The 23831-nt window shown below is 41.0% G+C and overlaps 1 protein-coding gene across 4 annotated transcripts in view; it reads left to right on the top strand.

The window, feature by feature from the left end:
* L1CAM (L1 cell adhesion molecule) overlaps window positions 1-23831 on the top strand; it is a 127720-nt gene that overhangs the window by 53400 nt on the left and 50489 nt on the right. For all 4 annotated transcript variants that reach the window (XM_032210092.1, XM_032210094.1, XM_032210096.1 and 1 more), the window contains 12 exons: window positions 1993-2163; window positions 6050-6161; window positions 9349-9533; window positions 11323-11454; window positions 11552-11695; window positions 13032-13143; window positions 14533-14699; window positions 17164-17323; window positions 17416-17540; window positions 19380-19481; window positions 21193-21390; window positions 23494-23564. In XM_032210092.1, the coding sequence (XP_032065983.1) occupies window positions 1993-2163; window positions 6050-6161; window positions 9349-9533; window positions 11323-11454; window positions 11552-11695; window positions 13032-13143; window positions 14533-14699; window positions 17164-17323; window positions 17416-17540; window positions 19380-19481; window positions 21193-21390; window positions 23494-23564 (1679 nt within the window). The remainder of the gene's footprint in view (window positions 1-1992; window positions 2164-6049; window positions 6162-9348; window positions 9534-11322; window positions 11455-11551; window positions 11696-13031; window positions 13144-14532; window positions 14700-17163; window positions 17324-17415; window positions 17541-19379; window positions 19482-21192; window positions 21391-23493; window positions 23565-23831) is intronic.

Raw genomic sequence — 23831 nt, forward strand, 5'->3', positions numbered from 1 at the left:
AAAGGAAGGGAGGAAGGAAGTAGGGAATGGAAGGACGAAGGAAAGGAAAGGAGTGGAGGGTGGAAGAGAGAGAGAGAAGGAGAGATAGTAGGAGAGGATGAAGAAATATGGAGGAGAGGTAGGGGAAGAAGAAAGAGGTAAGGAGAGGAGGGTGGAAGGGAGAGAAAGAGAAGGAGAGGAGGGAGGAAGAGAGAAAAAGAGAAGGAGAGAGGGTAGGAAGGAGAAGAAAGAGAAGTAAGGGAAGGAAGAAGGGGAAGGAGAGGAGGAAGGAAGGAAGTAGAGGAGGAAGGGAGGGAGGGAGAAAAGAAAAGAAAGAGAAAATAAAGTGGTGTCATAGCAGGTGTGAAGGATGGTAAACAAATCATTCCAAATTATACCTTATAACCTTTTAAATGGAATAATAATAATATAAGAATGGCAAAGAAAAAGAATAACTATGTGAATGTATACCTATAACTGTATGTAAGAGAATGAATGACAGTAAAAATATAAAGCACAATATAGGTAAATAATACTTGATCGTAAGTAGCTAAGTATAAATAAAGAAGTGTATATAAAAATGGATAACCAATAACGAGATTATGAACGCAAGATAGAAATGTATAGAAGGGAAAATACTTAACTGCAAAGAAACCGATACGGAACTGCTGTAGGATATACGATGGAACTTATTGTTCCTATGTTGTTTTTAAGTCATGTGTCTGTTGATGTGTTTATGTGTTTAAAATAAAAATTAATAAAAAAAAATAGAAACTGTCTTTTCCAAAGACTGTGGATTTGATTGTGACAGATCACATGGGCTGATTACTTTTTCCTCAAATAACTAGAAGAGCCGGCGGTAAGCCATGTGCTTTGGAGGAAAGGCAACAGGTTCCCAACACAAGAGAAGGAATCTGGAAGTATTTGATGGATAGGGATGGTAAATGGGTAGGTGAAGGTAGCTGAAGGGTAGGTGAAGATGGAAGAATGGCAATATTGGCACACATGTTTTGCAAATACTTGGTCCCAGGTAATTTTTTTGATCATGTCATTCAAGAAACATGTTGAACTCTTATAGATAACCTGATTAAAGATTAAATCTGATTAAAGATAATCTGATTAAAGATACAGAAACAGATAAATGCATTATAGTGTTTTGCTTTGAACTGGCTGCTGGATCATTTCAGAATATATTACATGCCAACCGCTGTAATAGTCCCAGAACGTATAGGAAAACAAGAGAGGGGAAGGGCTTTCTATAAACTTTTAGGAGACATGTTCTTGTTGGAAAGAGAAGGTTTGACTGGGAGGAATATGGATCCAATCCTCCACTCTCAGGGATTAATTTGCACTCTAGTTAGTCCCAAGTGCATGGAATCTGTTTTGGAAGTCAAAATCTTCTTTTGAAACACAGAAAAGAATTGAGTTCCTCCAGTTACCTCCCAAAGACCTATTAGATCCCACAGATTAGGCCTCCTCCGAATTCCATCTGCCGGCCAATGTCGGTTGGCGACTCCTCGGGGGAGGGCCTTCTCTGTGGCTGCTCTGGCCCTCTGGAACGATCTCCCCGTGGAGATCCGGACCCTTACTACCCTTCCGGCCTTCCGCAAAGCGGTTAAGACCTGGCTGTTCCGGCAGGCCTGGGGCTGTTGAACTATCCAGCCCCATCCGAGGTTATGGCTGTTGTAGTATTTTAAATTGTTGTTTTTATTTTATTTTTTGTATCCCCTTCCTTTTTTATTGTGAGCTGCCCTGAGTCCCTCGGGAATAGGGCGGCATACAAACTCAATAAATTGAAATTGAATTGAATTGCTGTGACCAACTCCTCCAAAATCTCCTCTTGAAGATGATCATTGTGACTTAGAAGGAATAGAATAACGTTGCTTTCTTTCCTCAAATGAATGCTTGGGCCAAGAAACAAAGTGGTTTGGCGTTTGGCTGTCTTAGGATAATTCCCCCCCCCCCGCTTTGCTGTGTCTCATTTGTCTCTCCTTCCCATCTCTCTTTCTGCAGAGATTGAGCACATTGCCCAAGATGAACGTGTCACTGTAGGGCAGGATGGAAACCTCTACTTTGCCAATGTACAGATGAAGGATAGTCAACCTGACTATATCTGCAATGCCCATTTCCAAGGTCCTCGACTCATTATCCAGAAAGAACCCATTGAACTAAAAGTCATCCCAAGTAAGTCTTAAGGTCACCCTATGTTGAGGTGCTCGGTGTGGTTCACCGACAAATGCGCGCTCGACAAAAGCACGCCTGACGAAACCGCGGTGAGAAAACCGTGAGTTCTAAATCGCGCCAACGAATGAGCGCAGAAGCGTGCCAACAACAGCGCGCCGACAGAAGCGCACTCTAAACCTAACTCTAAACCTAACCCTAAACCTAACCCTGAACCTAACCCTAAACCTAACCCTAAACCTAACCCTGAATCTAATCCTAAACCTAACCCTGAACCTAACCCTAAACCTAACCCTGAACCTAACTCTGAACCTAACCCTGAACATAACCCTTACCTTAACTTAAATCGCGCTTCTATCGGCGTGCTGTTGTCCGCGCGCTGTTGTCGGCGCGTTGATGATGTTGCGGTTTTCGCACCACGGTTTCGTCGGCACGCTTTTGTCATGCACGCATTTGTCGAGTCACGGCTCTGTGTGGTGGAGTGAGGAAGTAGCTGGCTATTGCAGGAAGATATCAATTACATCTTTTTGGGGGGAATTTGTTTTTATTTTTAAACAAAAAAAAATTCGCATCCATTACATACAGCATGTTGTTTGGTTACAAGTGTTTTTGCATCCATATTCTCCATTACATTTGCAATCACAGATTTTTCATCTAATATAACTAGATACCTCACTTTCATTGTACAATGTATATTCAATTACAATTAATATATATTTTTCCCAATAAACCTAATTTCCTTACATTCTTGATTGTCTGTTTAATAACAATATACCTTTATATAATCACATATCCCGATATGAAAATTTTACCAACCATTTATATTTGTATATCACTATTTTCAATTATGTATAATCCCACCAATCAACTATCGAGTATGCTTATGTTCATTATTGTCCTTATACATCATACATTCAAAGAAAGATCTTATTCCTTCATTTTTCAACAAGGTATTCTAAATAGTCACTTCATATATTTTTAATTACTTCCTTATTAAAATTATTTATCAACAAGATATCTTTATAATATATACTTAAAGTTATACATTATATCACCAATCCTCTATCAAGTATACATAAATTCATTGTTATCCTTATCCATTTTAAAACAAAAGTTCTAAAGTATTCAATTCATATATGTATCAGTCTTTCATTGTATCATTGTTAGTCTATTTCACAGCATAATTATATTATCACCAGTGGTGGGTTTCAAAAATTGTTCGAACTTACTCGGGGGGGGGGGGCTCCTTTGTGGGAGTGACTTGCTGCCCATGTGACCAGATGGGAGTGGCTTGCCGCCCATGTGACCGGATATGGAGATGCCGACGACACTTGTCAGAACCACCTCAAATTACCTCACACACAGCCCTGGCATGCATAAGAATATGATGTAAACTTGTTTTTTAAAAGGCATCTTTGGTTTGCGTTAAAACAACTTCAACACACGCAATGTTCTGATTGCACCACAAACGCAGTAGTCATCCTTACCTTTCACAGAGGCACTGAGGTTTATAAATATGAGCATGATAGTGTAGAATAATCATATCCAAGGACCAGCGGTGGGTTTCAAAAAATGTTTGGAAGCTCTTCTGTAGGTGTGGCCTGCTTTCTGGGTCCACTGGTGGAACCTCTTCTAACCGGTTCGGTAGATTTGACGAACCGGTTCTACTGAATAGGTGCGAACTGGTAGGAACCCACCTCTGATTATCACTTAACTCCTTCTGCCTACCCAGCTTAACATTTGAATTGTAAAGTTCTTGTGGAAACCTGCAAAATTATGAGATGAATTCTTGCCTGAAATCCTTATTAGAATCTATCAATGGATTTTGTTGTTGATTATCAATCATTTGCTTCAAATTTAGTATTTCAGTTTTCCCCATCCTGTTGCCCTCCAGATGTGTTGGATTTCCATGGGAATTAAAGTCTAAGCATCTAATGGACAACACATTGAGGAACATTGCAGCTGTTGCTTCCCAATATTGTTCTTTGATGGTTCTCACTTGGTATCTTATTGCTCAGTGTCATTGAAGTGGAAGTGGTCATCTAGGCTGTTGGTTCACTGACCAATGCTGGCACCCAAATGAAAATATTCCCATTTAATAGTTGCCCAACTTCTAACTGAACACATCCACAAAGGAAAATTCTTCTGACAATTAATTTTATTATCAAAAAGCTCTTACCATTTGGAATGTTTATATAACATTGAACCCAAATCTGACTTCCTGTAATTGAAAGACTGTTATTCTGTCTTTCAATTCTATTCTGTATTCTGTGTCCTGCATTATCTTCCTCAAGGACACATTAGTCAAAATGCATCAATGTAGAATAAGGTAGAACGTTTCTTTCTTTCTTTCTTTCTTTCTTTCTTTTAACTTGGGAAACTGCCTTTAATATTTGGCAGCAAAAATCTATTGCTCCCTTAGGGAGCTTAGAGATAAGTGAATCAAAGAAGTGGAGGCAGGGTTTGTGAAATAACCAGAGATGAAATTATGAAAATTGAAAGGTATATTCATGCAAAGTTTTAAACTCTTGAGAAGAGTTTTGTAGCAGTGAATTATGGAAGAATATGATGTATTATTTATTATCATTACGTAATGCTCAGCAGTTAAATGATTTACCAGAGATAGCAAGAAACTATACCAAAGATAAAGTCTTAGAGAAGTGATGTGTAGCGCCCTTTTGTCTGTTCCTAGCAACGACCGAGACAAGAAGCTGACGAATAAAGCTGGGGACACTAAATTCAAGTCTTCGGGATCACAGATCTCATTGAGGGAACTTTTAGCTGATCTCTTATCTCTCTGTCTAGTATGCCTCATCAAGCTGTTGTGAAAGTTAAAGAGGAAGAAATATCCAAGGGAATAACTCAAGCTGCTCCGAGTTTCTTTTCAGAGTGAGATAGGCAGCATATAAACGGGATGAAGGAATGAAAGCAGGCAGGCTAGGTCATAACCTCATTTAGAAAGCTTGGAAAGTTGAACTAGGCTTTATGAAGGAGTGTGTAAAACTGCCTGCAAATTAGTGGAGCCAATGACACATTTTTACCCTCAGATTATTAATTTATAATCAGTCAAAAGCCAAATGTTCTGCACTTGTGTTGCCTAGCCAGTGATGGCTAACCTCTTTGTCATCGCATGCCCATAATGCAATGCGTGTGCAACAGCCCCCGCGTGCTCCACCCCACTGCCCATGCATGTATGACCACCCGTGCTCCCCCCGCGTATATGCACGTGATCCACCTGAGCCCCATTTTGGGCCTAGCAGGGCCTCCCTGAAGCCTCCTGGGACAAAAAACAGAGTGTGTGGGGTCTCTGCACTCCCCTCACACGCCCCCCATGCATTCGCACAAGACCCCCCTCCAGGGGTGGGTTTCAACCGGTTCGCAGTGGTCCCTGCGAACCGGTTGGTCGCCGAACCCGGAAGTAAGTAACTTCCGGGAACGGCGAAGGGCGCACCCGCCTGCCCGCGGTCCTTACCCGGTTTTGACGCAGGATGCATACAGCGCCTGCGCGATTGTCCAGGAGCAGCTGGAGCGTCGCGCAGATGCTAGTACGCATGCGTGCACCGCGCGCGTGCACGAGGACGCCGCCGGCCCCGTTCCAACCAAACCGGTTGGAACGGGCAAGAAACCCACCCCTGCCCCCTCCCTCATGCATGTATGCGTGGCTCCCACATGTGCAGCAGACTCAAAAATCAGCTGGCCGCCATGAGGTGTGCGCGCATGCATGGTGGTTCTGAGCTGGGCCACAGCTTGCGTGTCCACAGAGAGGGCTCCACATGCCACCTGTGACACGCATGCCATAAGTTCACCATCACAGACTTAGGCCATCAGTACAGGTTTCTGCTGCTGTCTTCTAATATTGAGTAACTCTTTTCTTCTCTCTCTTCCACAGCCAACACTTTCTCATACCAGAAACCAGTTCTAATTGTGCCAGAGACCACACACAAGAGCTACGTGGCCTTGTTAGGGAAGCCCTTGATACTAGAATGCATTGCTGCAGGACTGTAAGTATTTGGAGATGTCTGCCAGCAAAAATAATGTATGTACGTCCTTGCACAGGGAGCTTAAGTGTCCAAATGGACAAAAATGAACATTAGCCAAAGGACTGGTAGTACAGATCTGAAAGGCACTTTGCTAAACCCATAAACTATAGGAAGCCCTTGACTTGCAACCACAACTGAGCCCAAAACTTCTGTTGTTGAGCGAGACAGTTGTTAGTTAAATTTTGTCCCATTTTATGAGCTTTCTTGCCACAGTTGTTAAACCACTGCAGTTGTTAAGTTAATAACATGGTTGTAATAACATGGTTGTTAAGTTAATGTGGCTTCCCCATTGACTGAATGAGGAATGGGAATGAGAATGGGAGAGTTGGGGGTTCACCGACAAATGCGCGTCTGGCAAATGTGTGCCGACGAAACTGCGGCAACAAACCGCGACGTCAAAAGCGCGCCCACTAAAGCGCGTTGACAAATGCGCCCCGACAAAAGCGCGCCATCAGAAACAACACGAAAACAACACAAAAACGTTAACAACCCTAACCCTAACCCTAACCCTAACCCTAACCCTAACCTAAAAACCCTAATCGCGCTTTTGTGGGCGTGGTTTTGTCGGCGTGCTTTCGACGTCGCGGTTTTGTCGGTGCGCATTTGTCAGGCGCGCATTTGTCGGGTCACGAGAGCTGGGTATACCTCGTGGGTATGATAACAAAAATGGCCAATGAGATAAGAGTACACCTTGATTTCAGTAGCTGTTTCTAATGCTATCCCCGTTCTTTTGTGGATAGGTTGGTAGATTGGAGAAGCTTATACCTGCATGTGTGCTTGAAAGGGAATGGATATGTTTTAAGGCAGGTGTGTCAATCTGGCGGCCCATGGGCTGGATACCTCACATGGAGGCCACGCCCACCCCAGCTCCGTGAAGGGGGAAATTGTTGTGATACGTCATGTGTTGATAATGTGACGCCAGTTTGACACCCGTATTTTAAGGGGTTGTGACTTCTGACTTCCAATTGCTGAGGAAAATACAGCTTGGGATTTCATTTTTGCTCCTTATTGGTTTGGAGAGGCAGTGGAAACCTCTAATCCAAAGTCATTACCTCCCCCCCTTTTTTTGACTGCATAGAAATTACTCCATCCTTTGAGTGGCCTTGGCAATATGTATTTAAAACATTTCTATAGCCGCCCATCTTATAACCAATTCTGGGTGGCTTCCAATCAAGTTGGATAGAAGCAGAGATTTAAAAACAGCAGTAATTAGAACAACATTTTGTTCATCTGCTATTCAGGGAACACTCAGCTCCTCCTGCCATTCAGCTGCTGGTTTGATGATGAGAAGGAAAACATCAGCAGAGAAGTGGAATGATGCCCTTTGATTATATGCTTAGTAGTGGTTTAATTAACTATGCTGTTAGGTAGCAACAAACAAACAATAATGAGAGGCCTGGTGTCTTGCTGTGGCAGTTGGCAAGCCAATCCCTGCTCTGCTATGAAACTCCCATTTCTCTAGGCCAAACTGCTTCACAGGTTTCTTATGACACACAAAATGAATATGGTAGGAGCTGAGTATCTGGTGAGCTGATCATCTGAGAATCATCTACTCCTCCATCTTAACACCAAATGCATTTAAATCAATGAGATAATTTAACTATGGCCCAAGTCAGCTTTCATTAATCTAGCACTTTCCAGATGTATTTATTTTTATTCATGTATTTATTTAGCTTGTCAAACATGTACAATATAACAGGTATAAGTATATACATGGGCCTTAACAAAGGAAATGAGTTCAAATAAATGGAGACAGTCGGACAGGGATGTTAGGCACGATGGTGCGCTTATGCACGCCCCCTTTACGGATCTCTTAGGAATCGGGTGAGGTCCACAGTTTAAGGTTGAAGTTGTATTGGACCACAACTCTTGTTATCCCCAGACAATGAACCTATAGGGAATCTAGATGATGGGCTCCAAGAAATCAAAAGAGTGCTAAATTGGGGGAGAAAGGACTAAACATATTTGACTGATGTCACTAGTACTACTCTCTTGATTCAGATGCATCTGACAAGTTCTAAAGAAAAATTAATTGCAAAGGTAATAAAGGCAACTCCTTTACAAAAAACTACATACATATGTAACTATATATATGTATATATATAAACTATATATATGTATATAAATAGTTATATATGTTTTATTTGTGCTGATATGTTTTATTTGTGCTGATATGTTTTATTTGTGCTGTGACTTTAAATATATATATATATATATATATATATATATATATATATATATATATATATATATATATATATATATATATATATACATACATACTTAAAGTCACAACCCCTGGTATGCCCAAGTATGGGAGGAAGGTCACACTTCCACTCTCTGTCATTAGGCTCGTCACAAGAGTCCATCCAGACAGAAACCCAATATTTTTACTGTTGCCTTTTTTGTTACATTTGTTATATCAGCATAAATATAACATATATATATATATATACACACACACACACATACACACATACATACATACATACATACATACATACATACATACATATATATATATATATATATATATATATATATATATATAAAACAAAGGCAACAGTAAAAATATTGGGTTTCTGTCTGGATGGTCTCTTATGACGAGCCGATGGACAGAGAACGGAAGCAGTTAACTTCCTCCCATATTTGGGCATACCAGGGGTTGTGACTTTATTTATATATATATATATATATATATATATATATATATATATATATAGAGAGAGAGAGAGAGAGAGAGAGAGAGAGAGAGAGAATTATAGAGAGTTATAGAGAGAGAGTTGTGTGTGTGTGTGTGTGTGTGTGTGTGTATGTATGTATGTATGTATGTATGTATATGTATATATATGTGTGTATGTATGTGTATATATATATATATTCTTTTTTTAAAAAGGGGGGGATATCCACAAACCTCACAAAATGCAAATATCCCTCTACGCTTTATGTACAGGAGAAATATGCCCCTTCTAAGATGATGAATTCTCCCATCTGCAATTTTTATATGATCTTGCTTAAAACGTAATTTCAAATAAAGTTCTTTTTAACTGAACAACATAATTTTAAGCAGTGACCTAGATCAGTAACGTCCAACTGAGTTAGAACCCAGTTTTCTACACATTCTTTTTCTTCTTCCCTTTCTCTGCAGCCCTACACCGTCGGTGGAATGGATCTACCTGAACAGACTGAGCCCTTCACCTGGGGTGACCTTTGAGAACTACAACAAAACCCTTTGCATCCCAAGTGTGACGGAGGATGATGATGGAGACTATCAGTGTATCGCTCGTAATGAGCACGGCAGCATCCGCCACACCTATACCGTTAATGTTGAAGGTATTTCCATCCACAATTTTAATCCAGTAGGGCCCGATAGGATAAAAATGGGAAGGATTTGGAGTAATCAGACTGGCAAGTAGCAAGATTTCTCTTTTGAGAAAAGATTATGGTGAGATGAATAGATGTAACCACACAATGTCACTCCAAATTCCTTTCTCCTATGGCCTACCATTTGATGTGACATTATTAGGTTGGGTTTCTCTCACTAAATGACATTCAGTTGTGTGCAGAAGTTCAAGTGGAATGGAGGCACAGGGTAATTATGTCATATGTGATTTAGGATGATAGCTGGAAGAGTGGGAAAAAATAGGGAGGCAACAGCCATTTTTTAATACTTTGGGGGAAAGGGAGAAAGGGGAAAGAAATTGCATTAAGGGAAAATATTGAATAAGGCAGCTCACTTTGAAAGATGGAAGTTTCTAAAAAAAAAGTAGTTTTCCAATTATATATATATATTGATTTTAGTGGCAAAGCAACAAGAGCTGAGGAATCCAACCCATAGATCTTAGCAGCTCAGTGCTCTCTATATATGGTGGTATAAAACCAAATATAACTGAAATATTGACTGTGAATAAAAAACTGGATTTTAAGCTTAACCAGACATGCTAGCTATAATGCAGCCCAAACTTAGCACACCATTGCATTCATTGGAGAAAATTTAAGCGGATGCTTTGCATTTTCTTTCAAGGCCATTAAAATTTAAATTTCAAAACTTCAGTTGGATTGTTCTCCCCATTAAATAAAGACAATAATTATTATTCAGTTATTATTCTGATATTTCATGGTTTTAGGACTTAAGCTTAATACCAGTGATTGCCAGCAAGAAACAGGGGTTTTTTTTTCATTCCAAGGATTACACATACCACATCTTAGCAAATCTTTACACAATATTTTATTGCAGCACACAATTTCCCCAATAAGAGCCTGTAGCTTTGGGTCAACTTCACTTTTCTAGACTTTGCAAATTGATGTTGCCCTGCAAACGTGTATAATACTCAACACTTTATATTCAGTCATTTCATACTCAGTCCAAAATTAAATTGACAATTATTTGAAATAGATGAAATTTCCTAGTTGAAGAAAAAGGCAGGTTCTTCCCTTGAATAATTTATAAATTTGTAATTTGTAATTTTAATAGATTTGTATGCCGCCCAATCCCGAAGGACTCCGGGCGGCTTACATAAAAGCAATTAAAAGATTAAAAAGATTAACAACACAAAACAATACAGTTTAAAACAGAAAAACACAACATGCACTCAGTTATAATGGGGCTGAAGTTCAGTCAAGCTCAACAGCCCCAGGCCTGCCGAAACAGCCAGGTCTTAACCGACTTACGGAAGGCCAACCAACTTAAAAGAAGGACTGTGCCACTTTTGCCCTCCAGATGTTTTGTATGATGACCCCACTCCCCCCAGACTCTCTAATTATTGGTTGGCATGGTGATTCAAAACAAATAAAGCATCAACTTGCCTATACTTGACTGAAATATGAGAGGTAATAGAAAGGGAGTTTAAGGACAACTCATTACAAAGGGCGTATTGTGTTAGTCTATATCACGGGTGTCAAACTCGCGGCATTGCGTTGCCATCATGTGATGTTTCGCGACGGTTTCCCCCTTCGTGGAGCTGGGGTGGGCGTGGCTTGGGCATGATGCATCCGGCCCTCGGGCCGCCAGTTTGACACCCTGGGTCTATATAAAAAGAGATATGGGAAATTAACGTTCCTCACTGTAGTGAGCTAATTTTGTCGTAATGGATGCTATTTTCACGCGGTCTTCTTTTCTCAGCTGCTCCATACTGGATAAAAATGCCCGTGAGCCAGATTTATGGGCCAGGGGAGAACGTCCGCCTGGATTGCGAAGTTGATGGAAAACCTAAGCCAAAAGTGTCATGGAGCATAAACGGGACTCCTTTAAAAGGTGAGGGAATGGGTGAGAAGAAAGAAAGGCAGAGAAAAAGCAGAAAGCTACAATACCACCGTAGCTTCCTGGGCCTAAACTCTTGGCTGCTTTTCAGATGTGATGCCAGATCCCAGAAGGAAGATTCAATCAGGGGCTTTAATCTTCAGCGAGGTGCAGCCCAATGACACCGCTGTTATCCAGTGCCAGGCCCACAATAAGCACGGCAGTCTCCTGGCCAATGCATACATCCTTGTTGTCTGTAAGTTCATCTCTCCACTTTGAATCAAAATCACACAGATCAAAGGACAGGCAAAAAAATAAATAAACCGAGCAAAGGCTATTCCAATTGTTCTGTCACATCACCAACCTTTCAGTTTCCACATTAAAATTCCTCCAGTAGCTCTTTCTCCTGCAGCGAGTTAGGAGTGTGAATGAAGTCTGCACTTCAGTCATCTTTCCAGGGAATGGCATTCAGTATTTATAAATTATGTACAGAGTCTGCTCAGGCCTGATAACAAAGGCCCTTTTTGCCTCCAAATTAATGGCATGATGTGCATTGGCGGGATTCAATTTTTTTTTTACTACCGGTTCTCTGGGCGTGGCTTTGTGGGCAGGGGAAGGATACGGCAAAATCCCAATTCCCTCCCGACCCCAACTAACCTGCTTTCCTGCTCTGTTCTCCTGTTCAGGGCAACAACAACAACAAAATCAGCTGGGAAGCAGCAGGGGCGGGGCCAGCCTATTTGCCGGTTCTCCAAACTCAAATTTTCCACTACCGGTTCTCCAGAACCTGTCAGAACTGGCTGAATACCACCTCTGATGATGTGGCATTGGAGATAGCAACCCACTGAGGAAATGTGTAGTCATCTTAGTGGGTTTAGCAATGGCTTTTCCCAGAAACCTTTTAACTTCAGGAAAGGAAGGAAGGAAATAGATTAAAATGTGAAGGTTTATTTAACCTAACCATCTCATGAGGAGAACACTTATTCTTGGTTCACCGACAAATGCGCGCACGACAAAAGCGCGCCGACAAAACTGCGGTGAGAAAACCGCGACCTCGAAATCGCGCCCACAACAGCGCACTGACAAAAGCGCGCCATCAACCAACAACGCAAAAACAAGGTAATAACCCTAACCCTAAACGTAAACGTAAACCTAACCCTAACCCTAACTCTAACCCTGAACCTAACCCTAACCCTAAACCTAACCCTAACCCTAAACGTAACCCTAACCCTAACCCTAACCCTGAACCTAACCCTAACCCTAACCCTAACCCTTACCTTAACTTAATTGCGCTGTTGTTGGCGCGCTGTTGTTGGCGCGCTATTGGCGCGCAATTTCGACATCGTGGTTTTCTCGGCGCGCTTTTGTCGGCACGCTTTTGTCGTGCACGCATTTTTCAGGTCACGCTTATTCTTACCTGCTATTCTGGCCCGTGTGTCCACCGTCTGTCTTCATCATGATGTTAAAAAAAAATCCTGAATACGCCGAGTACAGAGGTGGTACATGTGTTGACAGGACTTAGGGCTAGGTAGGATTTCTTGAGGAGATAAGTATCTTGCTTTACACCCATTGACCTTTTTATTTTACTCCAGGGTTGCCTGCAGAGATCCTGACCCCAGATGGCATAGAGTACGCTGTGGTGGAGAACCAAGTAGTGATCCTTCATTGCAAGACTTTTGGGGCGCCAAGACCTAAAGTGCAGTGGTACGCTTTCTGTTTGGGGTCATTTTCAGAAAGCACAGTATGTTTTGATTTATCCACAGCTGCTCTGACATTGTTTATATAGCTCCACTTATATATCAAAATTCTCTTAGTATCATTCAGTGATAGTCTTTTTTCATTTGTACTTGGAAAATCAAATGCATCTTTGGATTTTATTAGCCTAGCTCTGTCAAATCACAAACTAATGGGCAAAATGCCAGTGCCGAGGAAGGAAGACAATTGGGCCAGTGAAAAGCACAATTTTGCTATTAGCATATTCAGGAAATTGCAGACGTTACATGAGGGAAAGAAAAACCAAACGTACATATTCAATACAATACAATACAATACAATAGCAGAGTTGGAAGGGACCTTGGAGGTCTTCTAGTCCAACCTCCTGCCCAGGCAGGAAACCCTATACCATTTCAGACAGATGGCTATCCAGCATCTTCTCAAAGACTTCCAGTGTTGGGGCATTCACAACTTTTGGAGGGAAGCTGTTCCACTGATTAATTGTTCTAACTGTCAGGAAATTTCTCCTCAGTTCTAAGTTGCTTCTCTCCTTGATTAGTTTCCACCCATTGCTTCTTGTTCTACCCTCAGGTGCCTTGAAGAATAGTTTGACTCCCTCTTCTTTGTGGCAATCCCTGAGATATTGGAACACTGCTATCATGTCTCCCCTAGACCTTATTTTCATTAAACTAGACATACCCAGTTCCTGCAATTGTTCTTCGTATGCTTTAGTCTCCAGAACCCTAATCATCTTTGCTGCCCTTCTCTGCACTCTTTCTAGAGTCTCCACATCTTTTCTACATTGTGGTGACCAAAACTCAATGCAGTATTCCAAGTGTGGCCTTACCAAGGCATTATAAAGTGGTATTAACACTTCATGTGATCCTGATTCTATCCCTCTGTTTATGCAGCCTAGAACTGTGTTGGCTTTTTTGGCAGCTGCTGCACACTGCTGGCTTCTATTTAAATGGTTGTCCACTAGGACTCCAAGATCCCTCTCACAGTTACTACTGTTGAGCAAGGTACCACCTATACTGTACCTGTGCATTTCGTTTTTGTTGCCTAAATGTAGAACCTTGCTCTTTTCACCATTGAATTTCATTTTATTAGATAGTGCCCAATGTTCAAGTTTGTCAAGATCCTTCTGTATCTTTAGCCTATTCCATTGCTCTATTCGCAATAATAGGCAAAATATCGTAAAGGCCTAAGAAATAGCATTTTAAGCAAAAGAAAGGCAATTAAAGGTATTATATATGAAAAAAAAATATTAGGAGCTGGATTGCGTTGCAAAACCAATGATAGCAACTCTGAGTGCGCTGAGATGTACTATAGAGGGGGATCTCTATTTCTCAGACCCCCCTTCTCGTTTTCATTCTCCAGGTTTATGGAAGACATGAACCCTGCCCTAAAAGACGAGCGAACCTTTATATTCACAAATGGATCCCTGAAACTTCAGGAAGTCCGACGTGAAGATGCAGGAAACTTCACCTGCTTGGCTGAGAATGATCAAAACAATGTCTCCATCATTGCCCGCCTGGTTGTCAAAGGTGAGATCAGGTTTTCCAACCATGTATTAAATCAAAGAGGAAATATGACAGAAAATAGTTGTCCCAATGGTGGGTTTCAAAAATTGTTCGAACCTACTCTGTGGGTGTGGCCTCCTTTGTGGGAGTGGCTTGCCACCCATGTGACCGGATGGGAGTGGCTTGCCGCCCATGTGACCGGATATGAAGATGCCGACGACACTTGTCAGAACCACCTTAAATTACCTCACACACAGCACTGGCATGCATAAGAATATGATGTAAACTTGTTCTTTAAAAGGCATCTTTGGTTTGCGTTAAAACAACTTCAACACACGCAATGTTCTGATTGCACCACAAACGCAGTAGTCATCCTTACCTTTCACAGAGGCACTGAGTTTTATAAATATGAGCATGAGAGTGTAGAATAATCATATCCAAGGACCAGTGGTGGGTTTCAGAAAAGTTTGGGACCTCTTCTGTAGGTGTGGCCTGCTTTCCAGGTCCACTGGTGGAACCTCTTCTAACCGGTTCGGTAGATTTGACGAACCGGTTCTACCGAATAGGTGTGAACTGGTGGGAACCCACCTCTGAGTTGTCCATAAGAGAGGCGATAGGAAGAAAGTAATCTGGAACAAAGTACTGTGGCTTTCAGCTAAATCCTCTAAAACTGTTTTCTCCCACAACATTCTACTTCCTAAGTGGATGTGGCAGGCTATGCCAGAGTTTTTACTATTGGTCATAAGATCAGAGGCATTTCTAAAATCCATTGAAATGAGCATTGTGCCATGATGTTCTGTTCCTTACACGCATGCACGTGGCATACAACGTTGTGATGCTCATTTCATCATCTGCCTCCTCCTTGCCTCCCTACCAATGCCCACGTGGATGTGGTTCTGCCAGGCCATCTGCCTGTGGTATCAAATTAAGCTTTTAATCTGGCAAGCCTTTCCGAGAGTTCATATCCCTCCTGGGATGAGGATGAGGGAAGTTGGTGTTTATTTATGCTTGCTAATAAATTCTTTATACCTAAAGATGTTTTGTCTTTTCTCCAGCGTGGAGAATGGCTTAAAAGATAATCTCTTCATGTGGAAAATGACCTGAAGACTTTTATTTAAAATGAAGTAGATGGCAGTTTTACTTGGGAGCAAATGTAATGGATGTTTTAGAGAACTGTGATGCTATCAAATATGAAATGATTTGTTTACACAATACACTGAACCATAGATCAGCAACTAACAACATTTCAGCCTACCAAATTGTGTGAATTCAGCCCACATGGACCCTTTATGGTTCAATGCAATGTGCAAACCCCAAATTAGCTCAATTGAGTAAAGCATGATTAAGCTTTATGTAAACTTAATAAAAGATAGCACTAAACAATTGGTTGAAAAATTGTTTTTTTTTTCTGGCTCTTTCAAGGCACGTGCTAGCCTAAAATGTTGTCTTATTTGTGGTTCAGTCTCTGTGAAAAGCGTAGGACAAATTTTCAATGGAAGGAATCATGTTTTACTTCCCTAAGGCAGCCCTTGAAGAGTATTCGGCGACTTCAGCTTGTCCAGAATGCAGCCGCGCGAGCGATCGTGGGTGCGCCTCGGTTCACCCACGTAACACCTATCCTCCGCGAGCTGCACTGGCTGCCTGTTGATCTCCGGGTACGCTTCAAGGTGCTAGTTGTCACCTACAAAGCCCTTCATGGTATTGGACCTGGGTACTTGAGAGACCGCCTACTGCCAATTACCTCCACTAGACCAATTAGATCCCACAGACTAGGCCTCCTCCGAATTCCATCAGCCAGTCAGTGTCGACTGGTGACTACCCGGAGGAGAGCCTTCTCTGTGGCTGCTCCGACCCTCTGGAACGAACTCCCCGTGGAGATTCGTACCCTCACCACCCTCCAGGCCTTCTGCATAGCCCTTAAAACCTGGCTGTTCCGACAGGCCTGGGGCTAAAGACTCGCTGCCCCACTTCGAATGGTATGATTGTTGTGCTTTTAACTATGTATGGTTTCTATGTTTTTTGTAACTCTGTTTGTATTTCCCCTCCCTTTTTGAGTTGTGAGCCGCCCTGAGTCCCTTCAGGGAAAAGGGCGGCATACAAATAAATTAAATTAAACCAACCAAACCTAAGGTGAAAACGAGGGACTGCTACTAAGATTTTCAAGCTGGGAAATGTATTGAGCCAGTCATAGTTGTATTAGGATACATTCGAGCCATGCTGAAGAATGATTAAAAGAAAAGCCACATGGGATATATATATGAGAGGACGATAGATACCACACTAAGAGTTCACCGTAGAGAGGCTACAATACAGTATTCCATCCAGTGGTGGGTTTCAGAAATTTTTGGAACCTCTTCTGTAGGTGTGGCCTGCTTTCCGGGTCCACTGGTGGAACCTCTTCTAACCGGTTCGGTAGATTTGACAAACCGGTTCTACCGAATAGGTGCGAACTGGTAGGAACCCACCTCTGATTCCATCCCTATTCCAGGAGCAACACAGATCGAAGAGGGGCCTATCAGCATGGAAAAGAAGCAAGGTGAGAATGTGACCTTCTACTGCAAGGTACTGTTTGATGAGACTATTCCGAAGCGTGGCATCCAATGGCGCCTAGATGGAGAAGATATTGAAGAATCAGATGACGATAACAAGTAAGTTCCAAGCGTACAATCATGTTGAATAAAAGCTTAGGGTTCGAAGGACTTATGCATTAACTTTACTCCGAACATTGGTCTTTCCCTAGATACATCATTCGTGACACGTCTCTGACCATCACCAAGGTGGACTTCTCTGATGAAGGAAGATACAGCTGCGTGGCCTGGACCACCCTTGACTCTGTAGAAAAAAGTGCCAATCTTTTGGTGTATGGCAAGTATCAAAAAAAAGAAAGATTAGATCTGGACTGTTTCTCTCTTGATGTTAAACGTCAGATCAGGGAAATCTCAAAGGGAAGCAGTAATATTCCTGCCGCATGGTTACAAAATTGGTATTATTATTTTTTAAGTACTAGGTTTTTGCTGGGTATCTGTTTTTGCAATTTGGTCCATGTATATTTCTGGCAAAGCCATCTATAGTACAGCACTTTTACAATAAAAACATAGTTGAACCAAAGCAACTTGTCAATAAATAAAAATAACAGTAATTATTTCACAGTTATATACCAAATATACACGAATTTCAAGAAAGGAATGCCAGTTACAAAGACAGGGTTTCAGATTATGTTTGGAAGTAATTAAAGATGTAAATTGTGCCATAATGGGATGGGAATTACATTGCATTGAGGCAGTTACTGAAAAGGCTCTTTTCCGTATTGCATTGTTATTTTTTTCACTTTCCTTACTTTTTTCTTTTAAAATAGCAATAGTTAGCAATAGTTAGACTTATATACCGCTTCATAGGGCTTTCAGCCCTCTCTAAGCGGTTTACAGAGCCAGCATATTGCCCCCAACAACAATCTGGGTCCTCATTTTACCCATCTCGGAAGGATGGAAGGCTGAGTCAACCTTGAGCCTAGTGGGATTTGAACAGCCGAATTGCTGAACTGCAGTCAGCTGAAGTAGCCTGCAGTGCTGCATTTAACCACTGCACCACCTCGGCTCCTTAAATAAAATATTTATTGTTTTAAATTCTTTAGTTCACTTTAAATTCTTTAAAAATACAGGTAGCTCTATCAGCAGCCCCCATGGTCACGTGATCAAAATTCAGATGCTTGGCAACTGACTCATATTTATGACCACTGCAGTGTCCTGGGGTGACATGATCACTTTTTACGACTTTCTTAGAAGCAAAGTCAATGGGGAAGCCAGATTCACTTAACAACTATGATTCTCACCTAACAACTCCAGTGATTCATTTAACAACCGTGGCAGGAAATGTTGTAAAATGGGTCAAAATTCACTTTACAAATGTTTCAATTAACAACAGAAATGTTAAGCTCAATTGTGGTCATAAGTCAAGGACTACAAGGGTAAGAAAAGGCTCTGCCTCCAGTTGATTCCAGTTAGGCCACTTCTGCATACCCTCAGAAATTCAAGATGGTATGTTGGGATTGGTAAATTAATTAATATTAGTGGGAGGAGATTAACTCTTAATATTAAGCTGGATGATTCACTGAAATGTGGAGAATTCTAAATATTGATAACAAAATTTATTTATTTGCTGACCATCTCGCAGTTCAAACAACTTGTAAAATAACATTGATAAATGATATAAGTATAAATGTAAATGCTATCATTTACTTACATATGTAATATAATTTATGTTTTATCTACATATAAAAACATAGTGCATAAGACAAAGCAGGCATCAGTCTGTTTTTAATGAGGTGAATTTGTTTCTAGTGTGTTATAGAAATACAGACTGAAACCCAATGAATAATGGCTTTGAGCCACAAATGTACAGAAAACTTGACAGATTACTTCAGATTTTTCAGAGATAAGCCTCTGTTTAAACAAGCTAGTTTTAATTACATTGAATCAATCAATAACTGTAAAGCCTACAAATTCAATCAGCTTTACTCTGTCAGCATATAATTTGTAATAATTAATGTAATTCTGTCCCTGAAGGTGGAGTAAAAGAATTCAAAATTTCATATTGTGGGACAGGCTTGGAAAATCTGTACGGGGGGGGGGGGGGGAATCTTGGATTTTTCTTCTGTAGTGAGGACAGAAAGATGAGCAGCCGTCTCATTACTGTCTTTTTTGTCAGGCATACCTGGCCCAGTGTCAAATCTGGAGGTCCAGAAGCAGCAGAATCATCAGGTAAAGCTGACATGGACACCTGGAGATAACCACAACAGAGAAATAAAGGGTAAGGAATCGTGCCGAATATCTCGCCATTAGGGAGAAATGACCTCTGATTAATCAGAACGCCTGGATTTTCCCCTTGGAAAAAGGCATCCACAAGGCTTGCTGCTTTCATCAAAATGACAAAAGGCAGCACCGTTGCGCCACAACCTTGGCTCCCTTTGTATCCGCGTGCGGGGTCACGACACGCGTACGGAAGGGGGCAGAGCTGACATTGCCCCACTGCTTTCATCCTTCGCTTCTCATTTGAAACCCTCCCATGGATGCCTCTGCTTGGGAGCAGTTTGGGTGGGCAAAGCAAGAGGTCGATCGTGGTCATCCCTGGCTTCTATCCTTCTCTTAGAGCAGCACTTAGAAAATATTTGTGGCTAGAAAACACCATAGGCAGCAACCTTATATTACTTTGTTGTTGATATTGTGACTTTTCACAGTTTAAAGCAATTAAAATGAAAAAGACTGATTGAAACAAAAGTACGTTTGTCTCCTTACGGAGACCTGCTTCTGAATTTCGTGGTTGATGTGGGGAAGAATGAAACTCTGACTTTGGGTTTTATTGATTAGACTGATAGATCTTTAATGAGATGGCTTGTTCCAGTGGTGGGTTTCAAAAATTTTTCGAACCTATTCTGTGGGCGTGGCCTCCTTTGTGGGAGTGGCTTGCTGGCCATGTGACCTGGTGGGAGTGGCTTGCCAGCCATGTGTTTTCTTTCTTTCTTTCTTTCTTTCTTTCTTTCTTTCTTTCTTTCTTTCTTTCTCTCTCTCTTTCTCTCTCTCCTTCCTTCCTTTTGTCTCTCTGTCCCTTTTTCCTTTTTTTCTTTCATCTCTCTCTCACTTTTTCTTTCATTTTTTATTTTGTTATTTATTTATTTCTTCCTTTCTTTCTCTTTCTCTCTCTGTGTGAGTCTCTCTCTGTGTGTGTGTGTGTGTGTGTGTGTGTGTGTGTGTGTGTGTGTGTCAGTGGTGGGTTTCAAAAAATTTTGGAACCTCTTCTGTAGGTGTGGCCTGTTTTCCGGGTCCACTGGTGGAACCTCTTCTAACCGGTTCGGTAGATTTGACGAACCGGCTCTACCGAATAGGTTTGAACTGGCAGGAACCCACCTCTGGCTTGTTTATATAATTATGGAAATACAAAAAGTTGTGATTTGATGTTAATGCCTATTTTAGGGTAAGAGTGGGAAGTCAATGCTTCTTTTTCCTTTTTTAAAATTACCTTTCCTCACCTCGCCTTCCCCATTGCTTCCCTATTTACTTTGTATTTTGTATTTTACATTGCTTTATAACTCAGTAAAAATGTTGATGATTGTAGGGGACAAAAAAAGAAAAGAAGGAGAAAAAAGACTGAAAAGATGCAGTTGTGTGTGATGTGTAAAATGACTATTCAGTGCTTCCTTGGAGTTATCCCTAAATTTTGAAGCTAGATATAAATCACACATTGGTGAAAATGCCATCTTTACACTTCTCTGTTTCTCTCTCTGTGTGTAGAAACACAGAAACTGTTCAATCAGCCGAGGTACTGAATTAACCCAAATGCCTGGATTTGCACATCACGCTAAACCAAACATTGGCGTCATCTATGTACATGTGCATTTTAGCTCAGCTTGTAGCCCAAACCTAGGAAAGCCTTAGGGGCCTAGTGAAAGGTGATAGCAATTTTAATAAGCTTTTTTTTTTAAATCATTCAAACTCTGAGATGCTGTTTCCCTTCTCCATCACAGAATATAATGTGTTTTGTGAAGAAACCAAATTTGGGCCAGCGGAAAAGGAATGGTTAGCCACGGTCCCAGGAAACCAGCCATGGGCTATCCTCAACCTCTCTCCGTTCAGAAGTTATAGCTTCTATGTGCAGGCCAGCAATGACCAGGGGGAAAGTGAATTAAGCAGCCGGTCTGTCATTCATGTCACAGATCCCGCAGGTAAGAAAGTTCAAGATGCTGGAAGAAGGCTCTAGGGATAGACCCTTAATATGGGCAATGCTTACCTGTTATTCAACAAAATAGGAGGGATATACATTAGGCTAGACACGATGTGTTAGATCTCAATGCAATGTGACTTCACATGTATACTGTTTTTCTCTAATTTTTCTCTTTAAAAATAGGATAAGCCAAATACATTAACATATAGTGGAAATACACCGAGGGGAGGAGGAGTAGGAAAGAAGAAAGATGGGTAGAGAGGGATGGAAGAGAGGTGGGGGAGGCGAAAGGGAAGGGGGGAAGCGGATCTGGAGAGAGGAGTGGTAGAGGGCGAGGGGAAGTAGGGTAGAGGGGGATGATGGAGGGAAGATAGAAAGTTGGAGGGTGGTGGAAGAAAGTGGTGTATGGAGAACGGAAGAGGTATATTGGGCTTTTATTTTCTGGGGCATTGTCGACAAGAGGAATTGATGCAATTACTGTTTAATACTGTATGGGGTATACATGTGAGTGTATGAAAATGAAAATAAAAATGAAAATGAAAATAAAATATACTAAAACGAAAAAAAATATATGGGCAATGGTCCTTATAAAAGTTAACCCAACCATTCGTTAACATATAATTTACTATGATATTAATAATGAAACAATAACCTTAATTAGGATAAATAACCGGCCCATACATTGTAAATTGAGATTTGGCAAAAAGACTTATGAACCTTATAAATTTTTGTTTAGATCTTGTTATGAAGGTATATATAATTTGGACCAGAAGAGAGGAGACGTGTTATCAACAGTAAACAATTGTTTCTTTTTTCTTTTTTTCTTTTTAACTATAATAATAAGAAGGAAAAGTTAATGCATACTTTTGGTGATTATTAACTAGAAATGTCAATATCTCTTAGACTGTTTTAGATCTTAAATGGTTATTTTGTTAACACTTATTAATAAGTCTCTGTTTAGAGATGGTTATAAAGGTAAATCTCTCTCGGGCCTGTGGAGAGGAGAGGTGAAAAAAATAAATAATCCTTAGCTAGCTACAATAATAACAAAGAAATGTTTGATAATATTCAATGATACAAGAAGGTGAGATCCACTAGCAAAAGTAAAATGGACAGAAGCGTTAATTTGTGAGTTTGGGGCAGTGGTGGGTTTCAAAAATTGTTCGAACCTACTCTGTGGGTGTGGCCTCCTTTGTGGGAGTGGCTTGCCACTCATGTGACCGGATGGGAGTGGCTTGCCGCCCATGTGACCGGATATGAAGATGCCGACGACACTTGTCAGAACCACCTTAAATTACCTCACACACAGCACCGGCATGCATAAGAATATGATGTAAACTTGTTTTTCAAAAGGCATCTTTGGTTTGCGTTAAAACAACTTCAACACACACAATGTTCTGATTGCACCACAAACGCAGTAGTCATCCTTACCTTTCACAGAGGCACTGAGTTTTATAAATATGAGCTTGATAGTGTAGAATAATCCTATCCAAGGACCAGTGGTGGGTTTCAAAAAATGTTGGAACCTCTTCTGTAGGTGTGGCCTGCTTTCCAAGTCCACTGGTGGAACCTCTTCTAACCGGTTCGGTGGATTTGACTAACCGGTTCTACCGGAAAGTTGCGAACTGGTAGGAACCCACCTCTGGTTTGGGGGTGGGGGGGGGAAAGGGAGAGGGAATGTTAGGTATCTTTTTAACAATGCCAGTAGGTAGCTGTGTCCTTAAAACTCTATTAAATGAAAATGGTGGTATAGCGATAGTAAAATATATAAATTCTAAAATGTACAAATTAAACTGATTGAAATATATGTGATGGTGGAAGAAACGCACGAAATATACCTGTAACCAATGGATACGCTTTCTACAAGATGTAATGAAAGATGATTTTTTTTAGTGTCTTCCTTTAATAAAAACAATAAAAACTTTAAAAAAAATAAAAGTTAACCCAACCATGCCATGCACAAAATAGTGTTGCCCCACAAACATTGGTTTCTAATGCCTCTGGGACAGGCATTTTCAGTCTGGGAGACACAGTGGATATTTGGCCTTGGTTGATTCAAAACATACAGACATCCCAGTTTAACTCTAGTCTCTTTGTTTCCCAGCACCTGAGAGAAACCCAACTGACGTCAGAGGAGAAGGAAATGAAACCACGAATATGATCATCACCTGGACGGTAAAATATTCTTTTACCTCAGAGATATTGGTCCCAATCTCTCGTGCTCCTCACCCACAGATTCAGTGCCACTGGCATCATTTATAGGGCTAAGTTGTAGTGCAAGGAGTTTTACTGAAAAGAAATTCTGATTTTTGTGTAATTTTTCAAGGTTGATGGATTTATTTTTCATGGAAAGATTTGTCCTAATGTATAAGGTCCTTGAGCATGTCTGTACAAATATAGCTCACTGTTATGACCCCCCTCGTCCCACACCAGCATACACTC

The sequence above is a fragment of the Thamnophis elegans genome, chromosome 2 (genome assembly GCF_009769535.1).
Source record: "Thamnophis elegans isolate rThaEle1 chromosome 2, rThaEle1.pri, whole genome shotgun sequence".
NCBI lineage: Eukaryota > Metazoa > Chordata > Lepidosauria > Squamata > Colubridae > Thamnophis > Thamnophis elegans.